This window comes from Ranitomeya imitator, chromosome 6 (genome assembly GCF_032444005.1).
Source record: "Ranitomeya imitator isolate aRanImi1 chromosome 6, aRanImi1.pri, whole genome shotgun sequence".
In the NCBI taxonomy this organism is placed as follows: domain Eukaryota; kingdom Metazoa; phylum Chordata; class Amphibia; order Anura; family Dendrobatidae; genus Ranitomeya; species Ranitomeya imitator.
In genome coordinates this window covers 307,531,134-307,548,275 of record NC_091287.1, presented here as the reverse complement: position 1 = coordinate 307,548,275, position 17,142 = coordinate 307,531,134, and the positions used below count along the sequence as shown (strand labels likewise).

The 17,142-nt window shown below is 44.2% G+C and overlaps 1 protein-coding gene across 1 annotated transcript in view; it reads right to left on the bottom strand.

The window, feature by feature from the left end:
• LOC138642518 (gastrula zinc finger protein XlCGF26.1-like) overlaps positions 1–17,142 on the bottom strand; it is a 103,467-nt gene that overhangs the window by 38,021 nt on the left and 48,304 nt on the right. The window contains exons 3-4 of the mRNA XM_069730723.1: positions 13,404–13,500; positions 10,697–10,948 (exon numbers count right to left, since the gene is read on the bottom strand). Coding sequence (XP_069586824.1) covers positions 10,697–10,948; positions 13,404–13,500 — 349 coding nt within the window. The remainder of the gene's footprint in view (positions 1–10,696; positions 10,949–13,403; positions 13,501–17,142) is intronic.

Genomic DNA, 17,142 nt, shown 5'->3' with positions numbered 1-17,142 from the left:
GGCTACCCGTGTAATGTGACTCAGCGCACCGCCGCTGCAGCCTAATTTACCAATACATTACGGAAATTCAATGAGACAAGTCCTTCACATGAGCAGAAGGAATTCAGGGTGTTATATCCACAGGGTCATTTGGTTTACTTTGGGCAGCCTGGGAAGGGGGGAATGATTCAAAGGAAATGAAAGGTCATTTGATACAGAGGTGCTGTTCTGCAGTCAGCTGAATCAAGGTAGAAAATAAAAAACAATCCCGCCGTAGATAAAGATATAGTAGCATACAGTATGAGGTGCTGTGAAATGCAGGTCCCCCTACCATTTCTTTTTCTATTTTTACATATTTGTCACACTTGAACGTTTCAGATAATCAAACTTATTTTACTATCAAAGATAATTCAAGTTAAGGGGAGTCCGTCACTCCCAAAATGCATTCTAAATGGGTTATACAGTGTTGTAGGGGACGTAGGCCTTATTATAACCGTACCAGCGCTGTACCTGTTACTGGTACCGGGCCTGAGAAAATAGCTTTTAAGGCTACTTTCACACTAGCGTCGGAATCTCCCTGTCGCAATGCGTCGGGCAGAGATTCTGACGCCAGCGTTTGACGCACTGCACAACGGGTGCAGCGGATGCATTTCTCCGGCGCATCCGCTGCCCCATTGTGAGGTGGGGGCGGAGTTCCGGCCGCGCATGCGCGGTCGGAAAAAGCGGTCCGTCAGGAGCAAAAAACGTTACATGTAACGTTTTTTGCTCCCGGCGGTCCGCCACAACACGGCGCAACCGTCGCACGACGGTTGCGACGTGTGGCAAAGCGTCGCAATGCGTCGCTAATGTTAATCTATGGGGCAAAAACGCATCCTGCAAACAACTTTGCAGGATGCGTTTTTTGCCATAAACGACGCATTGCGACGTTTGGCAAAAAACGCCAGTGTGAAAGTAGCCTAACTGGTATGAAAATGAAGAGGGTCTGGTGCACATATGGTTACTATGTTACTACAACAATGCCTATTCTTAATTCTGTATAATCAGCTTCTCTTATCACAGCCATATACCACCTCTCTTTTGGGCTTAATAATTCCTGAACCTCATTTACCAATTCTTTTTCTTTACGCTGAAGAGCAAGAAAAAAAACCAAGTGAATATATAAGCTGCTTCAGCCTCTTGAAACGCATACGTCCATCAGGAGATGACTAGTATACGGTAATACTGTATACAAAAGAATAAAAACATACCAATATAGGCTGTATCTGTGTGTGTGGGTAGTTGATAAATCTTGGTACTGTAATTTCAATGTCATTTTCAAGAGGTTGGGTCGCTGCGAGTGAAAATGAGCATTCAAATATCTACATTAAACATCCTTGTGCTCTCCATTTTTTGTATACACATGTATACAAATGATAATACTGTACAGATGAAAAATTGTCAGCTTTTTTTCTGGATGAAAACAGCACAAATTTTTACACGGTCATGTGAACTTTTGCATACATCGGCAGTGAATAAAATTTACAAGAACAAGTGCAATTCTTGACATAGGAAACTGTATTATGGCTGTAAAAATTGGATGCAATACGGTTGATCTGTACGGGATCCGATTCCTTTTGTGTGCACATAGACTTCAATAGCCAAGTCTCAGCCAAAATAAAGGAGGAGACTACTGCCTGCTGCATTTTTTTTTTTTTTACATGTAATCTGAGCAGCCCAACCGAATAACATTGGTCTGAGTGCTGTCTGTGTGAGGAGAGTTTTTTTTTCCCTACACACATTACTTGGACCAAAAATACAATCACTTTAGACTGGACACAATGGTATGCTTTTCATAAAGGGAATCTGTCAGTAGGTTTTTGTGAAGTAATCTAAACACAGCAGAGATAGAGGCTGAAACCCAGAATTCAAAGATGTGTCACTTGTCAAACTGAAGGATTTATCACTAGAGATGGGCAAACCTGAACAGTAAAGTCTGGCATCTGTATCAAACACCTACTGTTAGGGCACGGCCCAGAACTTGGAAGTCTGTGTTACTGTTCAAGTTCGGCTGCCCAGACACCGGGCGGCATACACTGCTTCTGATCAGCTGTAAAATCATCCCCGCCGGTCAGACAGCCAGGGTTCCCACGCTGTCAAAACACAGCGTGAGCCCCCCTGTGATTGGAGGTATACAGTTCACCTCCGGTCATTGGCGTTAGCTGATGGGACTACTGCTCCCATCAGCTGCCGCTAATATCAGGGAGAGCAGGAGCGGCTGATGGGAGTATTCATCTGATGTCTCCTGCACTGCATATAAATAATTAAAAAAAAAAAAAGTAAAACTGTTTTGTTTTATCTACTATATAATTGTCTAAGGGTCACTTCCATCTTTCTGTCTGTCTTTCTGTCACAGATATTCATTGGTCGCGGCCTCTGTCTGTCATGGAATCCAAGTCGCTGATTGGTCGCGGCAAAACAGCCACGACCAATAAGCGACGGGCACAGTCCAGAAGAAAATGGCCGTTCCTCACTCGACCCGCAGTCACTGCCTGACGCCCGCATACTCCCCTCCGGTCACCGCTCACAAAGGGTTAATGCCGGCGGTAACGGACCACGTTATGCCGCGGGTAACGCACTCCGTTACCACCGCTATTAACCCTGTGTGTCCCCAACTTTTTACTATTGATGATGCCTATGCGACATCAATAGTAAAAAAAATGTAATGTTAAAAATAATAAAAAAACAAAAAACCTGCTATACTCACCCTCCGTTGTCTGCCGAGCCACTAGCGCCTGCCGCCATCTTCCGTTCCCAGCGATGCATTGTGAAATTACCCAGAAGACTTAGCGGTCTCGCAAGACCGCTAAGTCATCTGGGTAATTTTGCAATGCATCCTGTGAACGGAAGATGGCAGCAGCCGTGCGCCTATCGCCGGAGCTTCGGTGGATCCTAGGGGGTGAGTATATAGCTATTTTTTACTAGATGGTGGCCCGATTCTAACGCATCGGCTATTCTAGAATATGCATGTCCACGTAGTATATTGCACAGCCAACGTAGTATATTGCCCAGTGACGTAATATATTGGCCAGCCACGTAGTATATTGCCTAGTGACGTAGAATATTGCCCAGCCACGTAGTGTATTGCCCAGTTACGTAGTATATTGCCTAGTGACGTAGTTTCTTGCCCAGCCATATAGTATATTGCCCAGTTACGTAGTATATTGAGCAGCCACGTAGTATATTGCCCAGTGACGTAGTATACAGTACAGAGCCACGTAGTATATTGCCCAGTGATGTAGTATATTGCCCAGCCACGTACTATATTGCACAGCAAAGTAGTATACAGCACAGAGCCACGTAGTATATTGGCCAGCCACGTAGTATATTGCCCAGCTACGTAGTATATTGTCCAGCCAGGTTTGCCACAGGTGAAAAAATAAAAAATAAACATATACTCACCTTTCCGATGGAGCCCTTGTAGTCCACGGCAGGTTCCTCCGGTCCCAGGGTTGGTATTAGCGCAGGACCTGTGATGACGTCGCGGTCACATGACCGTGACGTCATGGCAGGTCCTTATGCCACCGGAACCTGCAAGGAAAGATGGCGGAGGGTGAGTATAGCAGGTTTTTATTTTTTTATTATTATTTTTAACATTATATTTTTTACTATTGATGCCGCATAGGGAGCGTCAATAGTAAAAAGTTGGGGACACACAGGGCTAATAGCGGCGGTAACGGAGTGCGTTACCCACGGCATAACGCGGTCCGTTACCGCCGGCATTAACCCTGTGTTAGCGGTGACTGGAGGGGAGTATGCGGGCGACAGGCACTGACTGCGGGGAGTAAGGAGCGGCCATTTTGTTCCGGACTGTGCCCGTCGCTGATTGGTCGTGGCAACCATGACAGGCAGCTGGCGAGACCAATCAGCAAATGAATAACCGCGACAGAAGGACAGACAGACGGAAGTGACCCTTAGACAATTATATAGTAGATTTTAATTATTTTTTTCAACAGAGATATGGTGCCCACACTGCTGTATACTGCGTGGGCTGTGATAGATACCGCGTGGCTGCTATATACTACATGTGCAGTGTGATGTACTGCAGGGGCTGTGCTAGATATTACGTGGCCACTGTTATATACTCTGTGGGCAGTGTTATATACTACGTGACTGGACAATATACTACGTGGCTCTGTGCTGTATACTACGTGGCTCTGTGCTGTATACTACGTCGCTGGGCAATATACTACGTGACTGAGCAATATACTACGTGGCTCTGTGCTGTATACTACGTCGCTGGCCAATATACTATGTGACTGGCCAATATACTATGTAACTGGGCAATATACTACGTGGCTGGGCAATATACTACGTGATTGGGCAATATACTACGTAGTTAGGCAATATACTACGTGGCTGGGCAATATACTACGTGGCTGGGCAATATACTAGGTGACTGGGCAATATACTACGTGACTGGGCAATATACTACGTGACTGGGCAATATACTACGTGACTGGGCAATATACTACGTGGCTGGGCAATATACTACGTGGCTGGGCAATATACTATGTGGCTGGGCAATATAATACGTGACTGGGCAATATACTATGTAGCTGGGCAATATACTACGTGGGCTGTGCAATAAACTACATGGCTGTGCAATATACTACGTGGACATGTATATTCTAGAATACCCGATGCATTAGAATCGGGCCACCATCTAGTTTCTAATAAACGCCTTTATTCTGGTTGTGTCTTTATTTACCACATAAATAACTATAGGATTAATAATTGATACAAAACAAAGGTGACACGAACCCCTCAAATATAAACCCCACTAACCACCGCTACAGGGCAAGTGGGAAGAGCCAGGCAAAGTGCCAGAATTGGCCCTTCTAATAGATGCACCTTTTACGGGTGGCTGCGGGCTGCTATTTTTTTTAGGCTGGGGGGGGGGGGGGGAAGGGGGGCAATATCCATGGCTCCTTACCAGCCTGAGTATACCAGCCCCAAGCTGGCTGTTGTTTAGCAAGGCTGGTTGTCAAAAATGGGAGGGTTCCTGACATTTTTAAAATTATTTATTTACATAATTAAAAAATACGGAATGGGGACCCCTCTATTCTTGATAACCAGCCTTGCTGAAGCTGATGGTCTCCCAGCTGTGAGTTTTGCCTGGCTGGTTATCATAAATACGGGACAACCCACTTCGGGTTTTTTTTTTTTTTTTTTATTTATACACAGGGTGGGCACAGCTGATGAATACTCCCATCAGCCACTCCTGCTCTCACTGTTATTAGCGGCAGCAAGTGTTGGCTGATGGGAGCAGTAGTCCCATCAGTTTACACCAGTGACCGGAGGTGAGTTGTATACCTCATACCACAGCTGTGCACTCACTATGTATTTTGACAGTGTGGGAACCACAGCTCTGACCGGCGGTGATGATTTCACTGCCGATCAAAAGCTGTGTTTTCCGCACTATCATGCACATTACAGCGTGGCAAACACAGGATGTTCGGGTCCCCAATTCAAATGGATGGGGTTCGGGTTTGGGAACTGTTCTGGTACAAAAAATTTTTGTAACTGTTCAGCCAAAGCAGCTGGACCCGAACATCCAGGTGCCCACCCATCTCTATTCATCACTAAGAGATTAAAGGGTACCTGTCACCCCCAAAATCGAAGGTGAGCTAAGCCCACCAGCATCAGGGGCTTATCTACAGCATTCTGTAATGCTGTAGATAAGCCCCCGATGTATCCTGAAAGATGAGAAAAAGAGGCTAGATTCTACTCACCTGGGTGGGCGGTCCCATCCGATGGGCGTTGCGGTCCGGGGCCTACTATCTTCATAGGATGACGTCCTCTTCTTGTCTTCACGCTGCGGCTCTGGCGCAGGCGTACTTTGTCTGCCCTGTTGAGGGCAGAGCAAAGTACTGCAGAGCGCAGGCGCCGGGAAAGGTCAGAGAGGCCCGGCGCCTGCGCACTGCAGTACTTTGCTCTGCCCTCAACAGGGCAGACAAAGTACGCCTGCGCCAGAGCCGCAGCATGAAGACAAGAAGAGGACGTCATCATAAGAAGATGGGAGGCCCCGGACAGGGCCGCGACGCCCATCGGACCGGACCGCCCCTGGGTGAGTATAATCTAACCTCTTTTTCTCATCTTTCAGGATACACCGGGGGCTTATCTACAGCATTACAGAATGCTGTAGATAAGCCCCTGATGCTGGTGGGCTTAGCTCACCTTCGATTTTTGGGGTGAGAGGTTCCCTTTAACATTGTCAGACTAGTCCTGCAACGATCCCTCCTGTGACAAGCAGCTCACTGTGTATGGACTTTGTACATACAGTGCCTGGTGTGGATGGGGGCAGCTTTCTCAGCTCTTCTTCATTCTAAATCTAAAGAACTGGAAAAAGACATAGGTTATTCCCCGGCTTGTCGCGATGAAGACGTTATATACTTCGAAATGTGTTGATGAATAAAATCACCTGAAATTTGATTGACATTCTTAATTTTGTCTCCACAGTTGTGCAGAATAACTCATTTGATTCTCTAGTTCTATGCATTTATCTCCTTGTAGGTCTGCAGGAGCCTTAAGGTACCGTCACACTGAATGATATCGCTAGCGATCCGTGACGTTGCAGCGTCCTGGCTAGCGATATCGTTCAGTTTGACAGGCAGCAGCGATCTGGATCCTGCTGTGACATCGTTGGTCGGAGCAGAAAGTCCAGAACTTTATTTCGTCGCTGGATCTCCTGCAGACATCGCTGAATCGGCGTGTGTGACGCCGATTCAGCGATGTCTTCACTGGTAACCAGGGTAAACATTGGGTTACTAAGCGCAGGGCCGCGCTTAGTAACCCGATGTTTACCCTGGTTACCAGCGTAAACGGAAAAAAAAAAAAAAAACACTACATACTTACATTCCGGTGTCTGTCCCCCGGCGCTGTGCTTTTCCAGACACCGGAATGTAAGTATGTAGTGTTTTTTTTTTTTTTACGTTTACGCTGGTAACCAGGCTAAACATCGGGTTACTAAGCGCGGCCCTGCGCTTAGTAACCCGATGTTTACCCTGGTTACCAAGGGACCCGGCATCGTTGGTCGCTGGAGAGTTTTCTGTGTGACAGCTCTCCAGCGACCACACAGCGACGCTGCAGCGATCGGGATCGTTGTCTAGATCGCTGCAGCGTCGCTTAATGTGACGGTACCTTTAGGCCTTATAAGTGGTTGTGTGTACACAACCCATCCAGGTGAGCACCATCATGCATATCCTTCTATATTGTTACTCAGATAAGACCCTATTTGTGCTTTGTCTCCTCTCCAGCTTCTATCTCTCGGATCATTCTAAATATAAAAACTCTGTGTCAGAATGGCTGAACCCAATAAACTAAGTGATACATCGTTGGATTCAGCTTCTCATACCTACATCATGCTGCTCTCAGATGAGGTAGCAAAAACCTGCTGATCAATTCCCTTTTGTTCACAGCAAGAATTCCTATGTCCTGGTTCACCGTATTTTTGTTCACTCACAGCAAAATAATATTTTACAAAAATTTTAAAATGATGGGGAATTGAACCACAAGCAAGAAATTATAGAACATTTAGTTGATATAGTTATAGCTTTACTGACATAACACTGGTCCCAACTGGGTACGACCTTCTATAACGCAAGGTCTTATGAAAGACAGCAGCTAAGACTGGCTTCTGCTTGTTCCAGATGCAGTATAACATGGCAATCTATTACATGGTTGGCTACTCATAGGATTGAGTCTTGCCATAGAAGAAGCAGTGTTGTCCTATTCTGGCTAATAGCACAGGATTCTGAAAAGACGAGTAAGCGGACAATTTCACCAGGATACCTGGTATTGGGACATCCTCAATCGGCTCATAGTAGCCAAGTTCAGTTACAGGAACACATCTAATGTTATTTTAAGAGAATCTAAATACAAATCAGCTAATATCCAAAACACCCGACATATCTTTCTAGCCTAAAAACTGAAATATGAAACAGAGCATGGGACACATGACAGACTGCACCAAATCACAAAGCTGAAATGTTACTTGATCTTTGCTGACACCTATTGGTAAGTATGTATACTAGCTTTTCTTGTAAAGAATTATTACTTTACAATACAGAAAACACAGAAAATGGATATGCACTGCATACAAGTGTTCCCATGTAAAACCAGGATAGTCTGCATGTAAAGAACTGTAATGTGGTAGTAGTCAATCTAAGCTACGTCAGCACAGGATGCATGTGATGTGGAATCTCTGCAGTGGAAATGCCATAGCAAACTCTTAATAGCAATGTGGCACTAAAATGCCGTTTACGCTAAATGCTGCAGATGTACCAAGACTTCACCCTTTCCATTGCAAAATATGGAGTTTTCTGTAAATATCTGCAGCATAAATCCATTGTGGATGTAAGATCTGTAGCAGAGGTCGATTTATCTCCGCAGCGTGTGGTTATGATTTTAGAAGATCTCCTCCACCACATTGGTAGTCTAATACTAGCTGGTTATCAATCAGGATCAACTATGGAAAATTCACCGCAAAAACATCAGAAAACTGTTCTGAGGGCAAGGCTAAAATGCATGAGTAATGATCCCATATGCACTATAATAATTCCAAGTTTGTAGCGATAAAGAAAATCTTTAGACCTTATGTAATATATGGCTCTAGGTAACAGTGATTGCTCGGTCCTTTGTGACATATGGCGGCAGGCAGCAATATTCTGTGATGACAGTGAATACCAGTGGCATAACTTGAAATTCATGGGCCCCGATGCGAAAACTCCAACGGGCCCCCAAAATTTTAAATCTGTAATAGCAATAGTCTTTCTATATGCCAAAGGGACTTTTAGGGCCCCCTAGGCTCCAGAGCCCGGGTGCAATTGCAACCCCTACACCTGTTGTAGTTACGCCCCTGGTGAATGCCCCAGTGTGAGCCTCAGAGCAGCACACATACAGAGACTACACTGCTATGAGGATGCCAGAGAACATATTGTACATCCACATGCAGCTACCTATGTTCTAAAAGGTCCACATCAAGTTATGTAGGTTTTAGCATTGAACAAAAAAACATTTAATAGGTTGCTAGTAGGGTTGAGCGACCTTGACTTTTTTAGGGTCGAGCCGGGTTTCGCGAAACCCGACTATCTCAAAAGTCGAGTCGAGTGAAATCGGCCGATTATGGCGAAAAGTCGAGGATCGACCGAAACACGAAACCCAATGCAAAGCCAACGGGAATTTATTTATTTATTTTTTTTCTTCTCTCTCTCTCTCCCCCTCCGTCCGTCCCTGAACTGAAAAGCTGGTGTTACACAGTGCAAATCGCTACAGCGCACAAGCGACAACATGGCGATAGGCGTCCACGCCCCTAAGACCTATGTCATCACTCTGCCCACGCCCCTTCATTGGCTGAAAAAAATGGCGCCAAGCGCGTCATACGAAACGCGACTTTGGCGCGAAAGTCGCGTACCGCATGGCCGACCCCACACAGGGATCGGGTCGGGTTTCATGAAACCCGACTTTGCCAAAAGTCGGCGATTTTTGAAAATGAACGATCCGTTTCGCTCAACCCTAGTTGCTAGTATTACCATTAATCAGCACTGCGTTCTTCACAGACCAAGGATTGACATAACAGGACCAGCAGTGCCGCAGTACCAGGTACATTTGTTATTAATCTGACCTGGTATTCATTGTGCTGCATGGCAGATTATCAGGGTGTCTCGACTACAGGATCCCAGAATTATAGAATGTTATTGCACTTTTACCACTTAATGGTAATTGATGGTCAGTAGTATATCAAGAGGTGAGATTATTTTTTAAAGGGAATCTGTCACCTAATTTTGGGCCTATAAACTGCGGCCACCGCCATCAGGGGCTTATCTACAGCATTCTGTAATGCTGTAGATAAGCCCCCGATGTAACCTGAAAGATAAGAAAGACAAGTTAGATTATATTCACCCAGGGGTGGTCCAGTCTGATGGGCGTCACAGTCCGGTTCCAGCACCTCCCATCTTCATGCGATGACGTCCTCTTCTTTGCTTCCTGTCGTGGCTCCTGTCGTGGCGCCGGGCCTGTCTGACCTTTCCTGGCGCCTGCGCACTGCAGTACTTTGCTCTGCCCTCAACAGGGCAGACAAAGTACGCCTGCGCAGGAGCCACGACAGCAAAGAAGAGGACGTCATCGCATGAAGATGGGAGGCCCCGGACCGCGATGCCCATCGGACCGGACCACCCCCCCAGGTGAGTATAATCTAACTTGTTTTTCTTATCTTTCAGTTTACATCGGGGGCTTATCTACAGCATTACAGAATACTGTAGATAAGCCCCTGATTGTGATGGACGCATTTTATAGGCCCAAAATTAGGTGACAGATTCCCTTTGAAGGTAAGAACACATTTTCCATATATCCACAAAATGATGATTGCAGGTAGTCCCAATGCTGAAATACTACAGCAGACACCACTGTAGCGCCTACAGATAACTATAATGGAATAATAGTAATCATGATTACTACTAGGAATAACTATGTTATTGCTAAGCAATATGGCTCAGGTTTTAGTCAACATATCAGGGGATTCTTGACAGGGAAATAGCTATGATCTAATGTGCATAAAATGCGTTCTAGAAAAAAAGTCACTTCACCAAAACCCAATAAAAGCATAGAATAAAATCATATTAGCTCTCAAAGAACCCCTAGACAATGCCAATTTAATGAAGGTGGGTAAAGAAACGATTACCTGTTACAAATGTCACAACTGAATTCTCTCTTTGGAGCACTTTGCGGATTGATGGAGCCGTCAGAGACAAGGACTCTATTTTGGTTCTCTAATTTCCCCTTTATTTTTGAACGATTTTTGTTGTTCTGTTTGGCATGAATTCCTTTTTGATGTCTAGTCAGTTGGCGAATATTTTTGAAAGTCAGGTCGCAGGATGAACAAGTACGAAGCTGGTGCTTTTTGTGCTTACAGGAGTGGGCTTTTAATTGTGATCTGCAAAAAAGAAAAAGAGGAGCTTACATATAGTTTTGCATTATATAGTTACATACAGTAGGTCGAAAAAAGACCTAGGTCCATCAAGTGCCACCTTTCTCCACCAATTGTACATTTAGTCACTAAATTAACTATAACCCGCAATGTTATGTGTATTAAGGAAATCATCGAGCCCTTTTTTAAAAGCTGTTATAGTGTCCACCATTACTACCTCTTGTGGTAGGGCATTCCACAGTCTGCCTGATCTTCTGTCTCTCACTCGTGTTGCTGTCCTGATGTGCAGAGCTCTTAGCCGGTAGCGATGCTGGAGCAACCGCCATAATGAAAAACCATGATCCTTTAAAACGCATTGGTTTGTTTGGCTGCATCAGCACTCTGTAGTCTCCTCAGGTGACGTCACACGCCCGTTTCGCCAGGATCCACCATCGCTACCGGCTGGAGTGCTCTGCCCATTGGGACAGCAACACGAGCAAGAAACAGGAGGCGGCCACGCAACTCAGCCCAAAGTACTCATTTTCAGCCAGACAGTCGTCTATGGACTTTTCCTACCTAAAACAAGCAAAAGCAAGGTAATCCTTTAGAAAGTCAATGAAGGATATGCTAATTGTCCAATTACGTTTACTTATGGCGAGACTTTACATCATTGTCTTTCAATCAATGTTGTACTTCTAATTTTGACACTAATACTATTACAAGTGTGTTAACATTGTGGTACAATTGCTTCATTTTTATTTTATGAACACACTTCTCTTGTTCTCATTTTCTTTAAGTATCGTAATATTTATTTTTAGAGCAGAGGTTTTTCCTATATCCATTTTATTCTTTTGACCGGGCAGCACACAGAATCGATCTCCTTACCAGCAGCAATAGCCTACAGATGTTTTAGGCAGGGCGCCAGTGGGTTTTTTGCGCATTCACCTTTCCATTTTTTGCACTTTATAATTATTATTCTTATGGCATTTTCAATTTATTTTCATTTTGTGATTTGTACCGTTCTTTACACCCTTCTTCCTTACTTTTGATACTTATTTCAATTTCTCTATATTCAGGTATTTACCATGGTACATCTCATGTGATCTATTTACCATGCTTCGATATTCCCTATATATTCTATACATTTTGCCTGTTGGTCATTCACTGTTTGCATATCTGCCATTGAAATGTTGGATATTTTATTCCTACCTTACTTCCTCCTTTTTATTCACTTTTATTATTATGTGGAATTGAATTAATAAAGATTTAGACCATTTTCAATCATTCTCTTCCAAGCACATCTTTGTATTGGTTTTCATATCTATATGTGCATGTAGCTCCTTCAAAGACAAGTCCAGTAAACCCTCTACATGGCCAGTCCGATTCTCCTTTACTGAGAAGTCAACATTTTCACTAATATGCAATTAAGTCTGTAGATCTGAAGCCTCTGTCACTCCACTCTCCTTTGCCTGAAGTCACACATCATAGAGGTTGTCAGTCAAGCAGGAGAAGGTGCAATGAGAGGAATAGAGCTGGAGTGACAAAGGCTTCAGATCTACAGCCTCAATTGCATATCAATTAAAATGCTGATTTCTCAGTAAAGTAGTAATGGACTCGTCATGTAAATGTATTGCTGGACTTGTCTTTGAAATAGTTACAAGTACATATAAATAGTTTTATGAGGGGGAAGGGAGGATGAAATCCTTTAAAATTCCCTTTAAAAACATATAACAGACAGCATGTCAATATGGAGGAACAGTTGCTGTTGTCTTACTATTAGGTCCTCCATGACCTCCGGAACTGATTTTGCATTTACTTTTCATAACAATAAAAAGAAAACAATTAAATACAAATAATAAAAAAAGACACACAAACATTCCTCCTCTCTGTTGACCAACATGAGACTTGCAAGCAATACTATGGGTGAGGTGGTTAAATCAATATAGAGAATGTACAACTAAACTCTAGCACCAATGATTGAAGTAATGATATACCGTACTTTAAAATATATTCTCCTTAGCAGAATATTTTTCTTTATGATGCTAAAAATACATCAGCATGTAGTTAACGGTTTTTCTCTTTAGACAAATTTATGTTTGTGCCCCCATAGGACATGGAGGCAGATAAATATAATTATTATTTACAATAATTATACCGTAATTGTTTCCTTTTTGCAGAATACATGCTAATTAACCTTGTATGATAAATGCTATAGGTATAAAAATATATTACATTCTGTTATTGCTTACCTTGCTATATCAATACGTCTAATTAGCAGCACATACAGCTAACTTATCCATAAGGCCCCATTCATCCAGTATATGACAAAAGAATACTTAAACCAGTATTTTTTATTTCATTGTGTGATATATTTTTTGGCTTATACTATTGCCAATAATGTGGCATATGCTGCAGCCTTTTGTTGGAAGTATATATCAGCGAGTACATATGAACATGCCATAAAACAAAATAAATAACTTACTTGGTGGAAAATCTTTTGCTGCATTTGCTACATATAAAGGGCTTTAAACTGTTGTCATGCTTGCACAAATGCTCAAATATAGTGTTCCATTCTTGTTCTACAAAACAATAGACATAAAATAACAGTGACTATTTAGGTGATACAATAAAATGGGCTATAATGGCTGCTGTAGATGTCACGACTTAGGAAACTATTTTTTTTGCTAGGAAGTTATAAGGGTTAAAAGTTGACCAGCGATTTCTCATTTTTCCTACAAAAGTTAAGTTACAAAACTTTTTGGTTTTTAGGGACCACCTCACATTTGAAGTGAGTTTGGGGGGTCAATATGACAGAAAATACCTAAAAGTGACAGCATTATAAAAACTGCACCCCTCAAGGTGCTCAAAACCACATTCAAGAAGTTTATTAACCCTTCAGGTGCTTCACTAGACCTAAAGCAATGTGGAAATAAAAAATAAACATTTTACTTTTTTCACAAAAAAATGTACTTTACACCTAAACTTTTTTATTTTCACAAGTGTAACAGGAGAAAGTGGACCACAAAATTGGTTGTGCAATTGCTCCTGAATACGCCGATACACTGTATGTTGGGGAGCATTGCAGGGCTCAGAAGGGAGGGAGCATCGTTTGACTTTTTGAACTCAAAATTGGCTGGAATCAATGGCAGGCACCATGTCGCGTTTGGAGACCCTCTGATGTACCTAAACAGTGGAAACCCCCCAATTCTAACTCAACCATAACCCTAACACACCCCTAACCCTAACAACAACCCTGACCCCAACACCACCCTGACCCCAACCCTAACTGCAAATTATTTTTACCTAAGTAAGGGGGTGATAAAGGGGGGGTTGATTTGCTATTTTTTTTATTTTGATCACTGTGATAGAGTCTATCACAGTGATTAAAATGAAGCATGCGCCCGCCATTTTCTTCCAGGAAGAAGACGTGGAAGTCCGTGGGACGGAACAGGAGGGTCCAGAGATGGCAAAGGTAGCAGGGTTGGGCTCGGGGTACTGTTATGAACTGGTGATTCAGAAACACAATAGACCTGGTGGTTAAGAGCACACAAAGTGACCTGATAGTTAATAGTAACATAGGACGAGCTCTGGGACGTGGGAACTCTGCTGACCGCAATCCCTAATCCTATCACACCACACTAGAGGTAGCCGTGGAGCGCTCCTGACCAGACCTAGGCGCCTCGGGCACAGCCTGAGAAACTAGCTAGCCCTGAAGATAGAAAAATAAGCCTACCTTGCCTCAGAGAAATTCCCCAAAGGAAAAGGCAGCCCCCCACATATAATGACTGTGAGTAAAGATGAAAATACAAACACAGAGATGAAATAGGTTTTAGCAAAGTGAGGCCCGACTTACTGAATAGACCGAGGATAGGAAAGATAGCTTTGCGGTCAGCACAAAAACCTACAAACAACCACGCAGAGGGCGCAAAAAGACCCTCCGCACCGACTAACGGTACGGAGGTGCTTCCTCTGCGTCCCAGAGCTTCCAGCAAGCAAGAAAAACCAATATAGCAAGCTGGACAGAAAAAATAGCAAACAAAAGTAACACAAGCAGAACTTAGCTTATGCAGTGAAGACAGGCCACAAGAACGATCCAGGAGAAAGCAAGACCAATACTGGAAAATTGACTGGAGGCCAGGAACAAAGAACTAGGTGGAGTTAAATAGAGCAGCACCTAACGACTTAACCTCGTCACCTGAGGAAGGAAACTCAGAAGCCACAGCCCCACTCACATCCACCATAGGAAGCTCATAGACAGAACCAGCCGCAGTACTACTCATGACCACAGGAGGGAGCTTGACCACAGAATTCACAACAGTACCCCCCCCTTGAGGAGGGGTCACCGAACCCTCACCAGAGCCCCCAGGCCGACCAGGATGAGCCAAATGAAAGGCACGAACCAGACCGGCAGCATGAACATCAGAGGCAAAGACCCAGGAATTATCTTCCTGACCATAACCCTTCCACTTAACCAGGTACTGGAGTTTCCGTCTCGAAATACGAGAATCCAAAATCTTCTCCACTATATACTCCAACTCCCCCTCAACCAAAACCGGGGCAGGAGGATCAACGGATGGAAACACAGGTGCCACGTATCTCCGCAACAATGACCTATGGAATACATTATGGATGGAAAAAGAAGCTAGAAGGGTCAAACGAAAAGACACAGGATTAAGAACCTCAGAAATCCTATACGGACCAATGAAACGAGGCTTAAACTTAGGAGAGGAAACTTTCATAGGAATATAACGAGACGACAACCAAACCAAATCCCCAACACGGTCGGGGACCCACACAGCGCCTGCGGTTAGCGAAACGTTGAGCCTTCTCCTGGGACAATGTCAAATTGTCCACTACATGAGTCCAAATCTGCTGCAACCTATCCACCACAGTATCCACACCAGGACAGTCTGAAGACTCAACCTGCCCTGAAGAGAAACGAGGATGGAAACCAGAATTGCAGAAAAACGGCGAAACCAAAGTAGCCGAGCTGGCCCGATTATTAAGGGCGAACTCAGCCAAAGGCAAAAAGGACACCCAATCATCCTGATCAGCAGAAACAAAACGTCTCAGATATGTTTCCAAGGTCTGATTGGTTCGTTCAGTTTGGCCATTTGTCTGAGGATGGAAAGCCGAGGAAAAAGACAAATCAATGCCCATCCTAGCACAAAAGGCTCGCCAAAACCTCGAAACAAACTGGGAACCTCTGTCAGAAACGATGTTCTCTGGAATGCCATGTAAACGAACCACATGCTGGAAAAACAATGGCACCAAATCAGAGGAGGATGGCAATTTAGACAAGGGTACCAAATGGACCATCTTAGAGAAGCGATCACAAACTACCCAAATGACCGACATCTTTTGAGAGACGGGGAGATCCGAAATAAAATCCAAAGAGATATGTGTCCAGGGCCTCTTTGGGACTGGCAAGGGCAAAAGCAACCCACTGGCACGAGAACAGCAGGGCTTAGCCCGAGCACAAATCCCACAGGACTGGACAAACGAACGCACATCCCGCGACAGAGACGGCCACCAAAAGGATCTATACACCAAATCTCTGGTACCAAAGATTCCAGGATGACCAGCCAACACCGAACAATGAACCTCAGAGATAACTCTACTCGTCCATTTATCAGGGACAAACAGTTTCTACGCTGGGCAACGGTCAGGTCTATTAGCCTGAAATTTTTGCAGCACCCGCCGCAAATCAGGGGAGATGGCAGACAAAATTACCCCCTCTTTGAGAATACCCGCCGGCTCAGACAAACCCGGAGAGTCGGGCACAAAACTCCTAGACAGGGCATCCACCTTCACATTTTTAGAGCCCGGAAGGTACGAAACCACAAAGTCAAAACGGGAGAAAAACAGCGACCAACGAGCCTGTCTAGGATTCAACCGTTTGGCAGACTCGAGATACGTCAAGTTCTTGTGATCAGTCAAGACCATCACGCGATGCTTAGCTCCATCAAGCCAATGACGCCACTCCTCGAATGCCCACTTCATGGCCAGCAACTCTCGATTGCCAACATCATAATTACGCTCAGCAGGCGAAAACTTCCTGGAAAAGAAGGCACATGGTTTCATCACCGAGCCATCAGAACTTCTTTGCGACAAAACAGCCCCTGCTCCAATCTCAGAAGCATCAACCTCGACCTGGAACGAGAGCGAAACATCTGGTTGGCACAACACAGGGGCAGAAGAAAAACGACGCTTCAACTCCT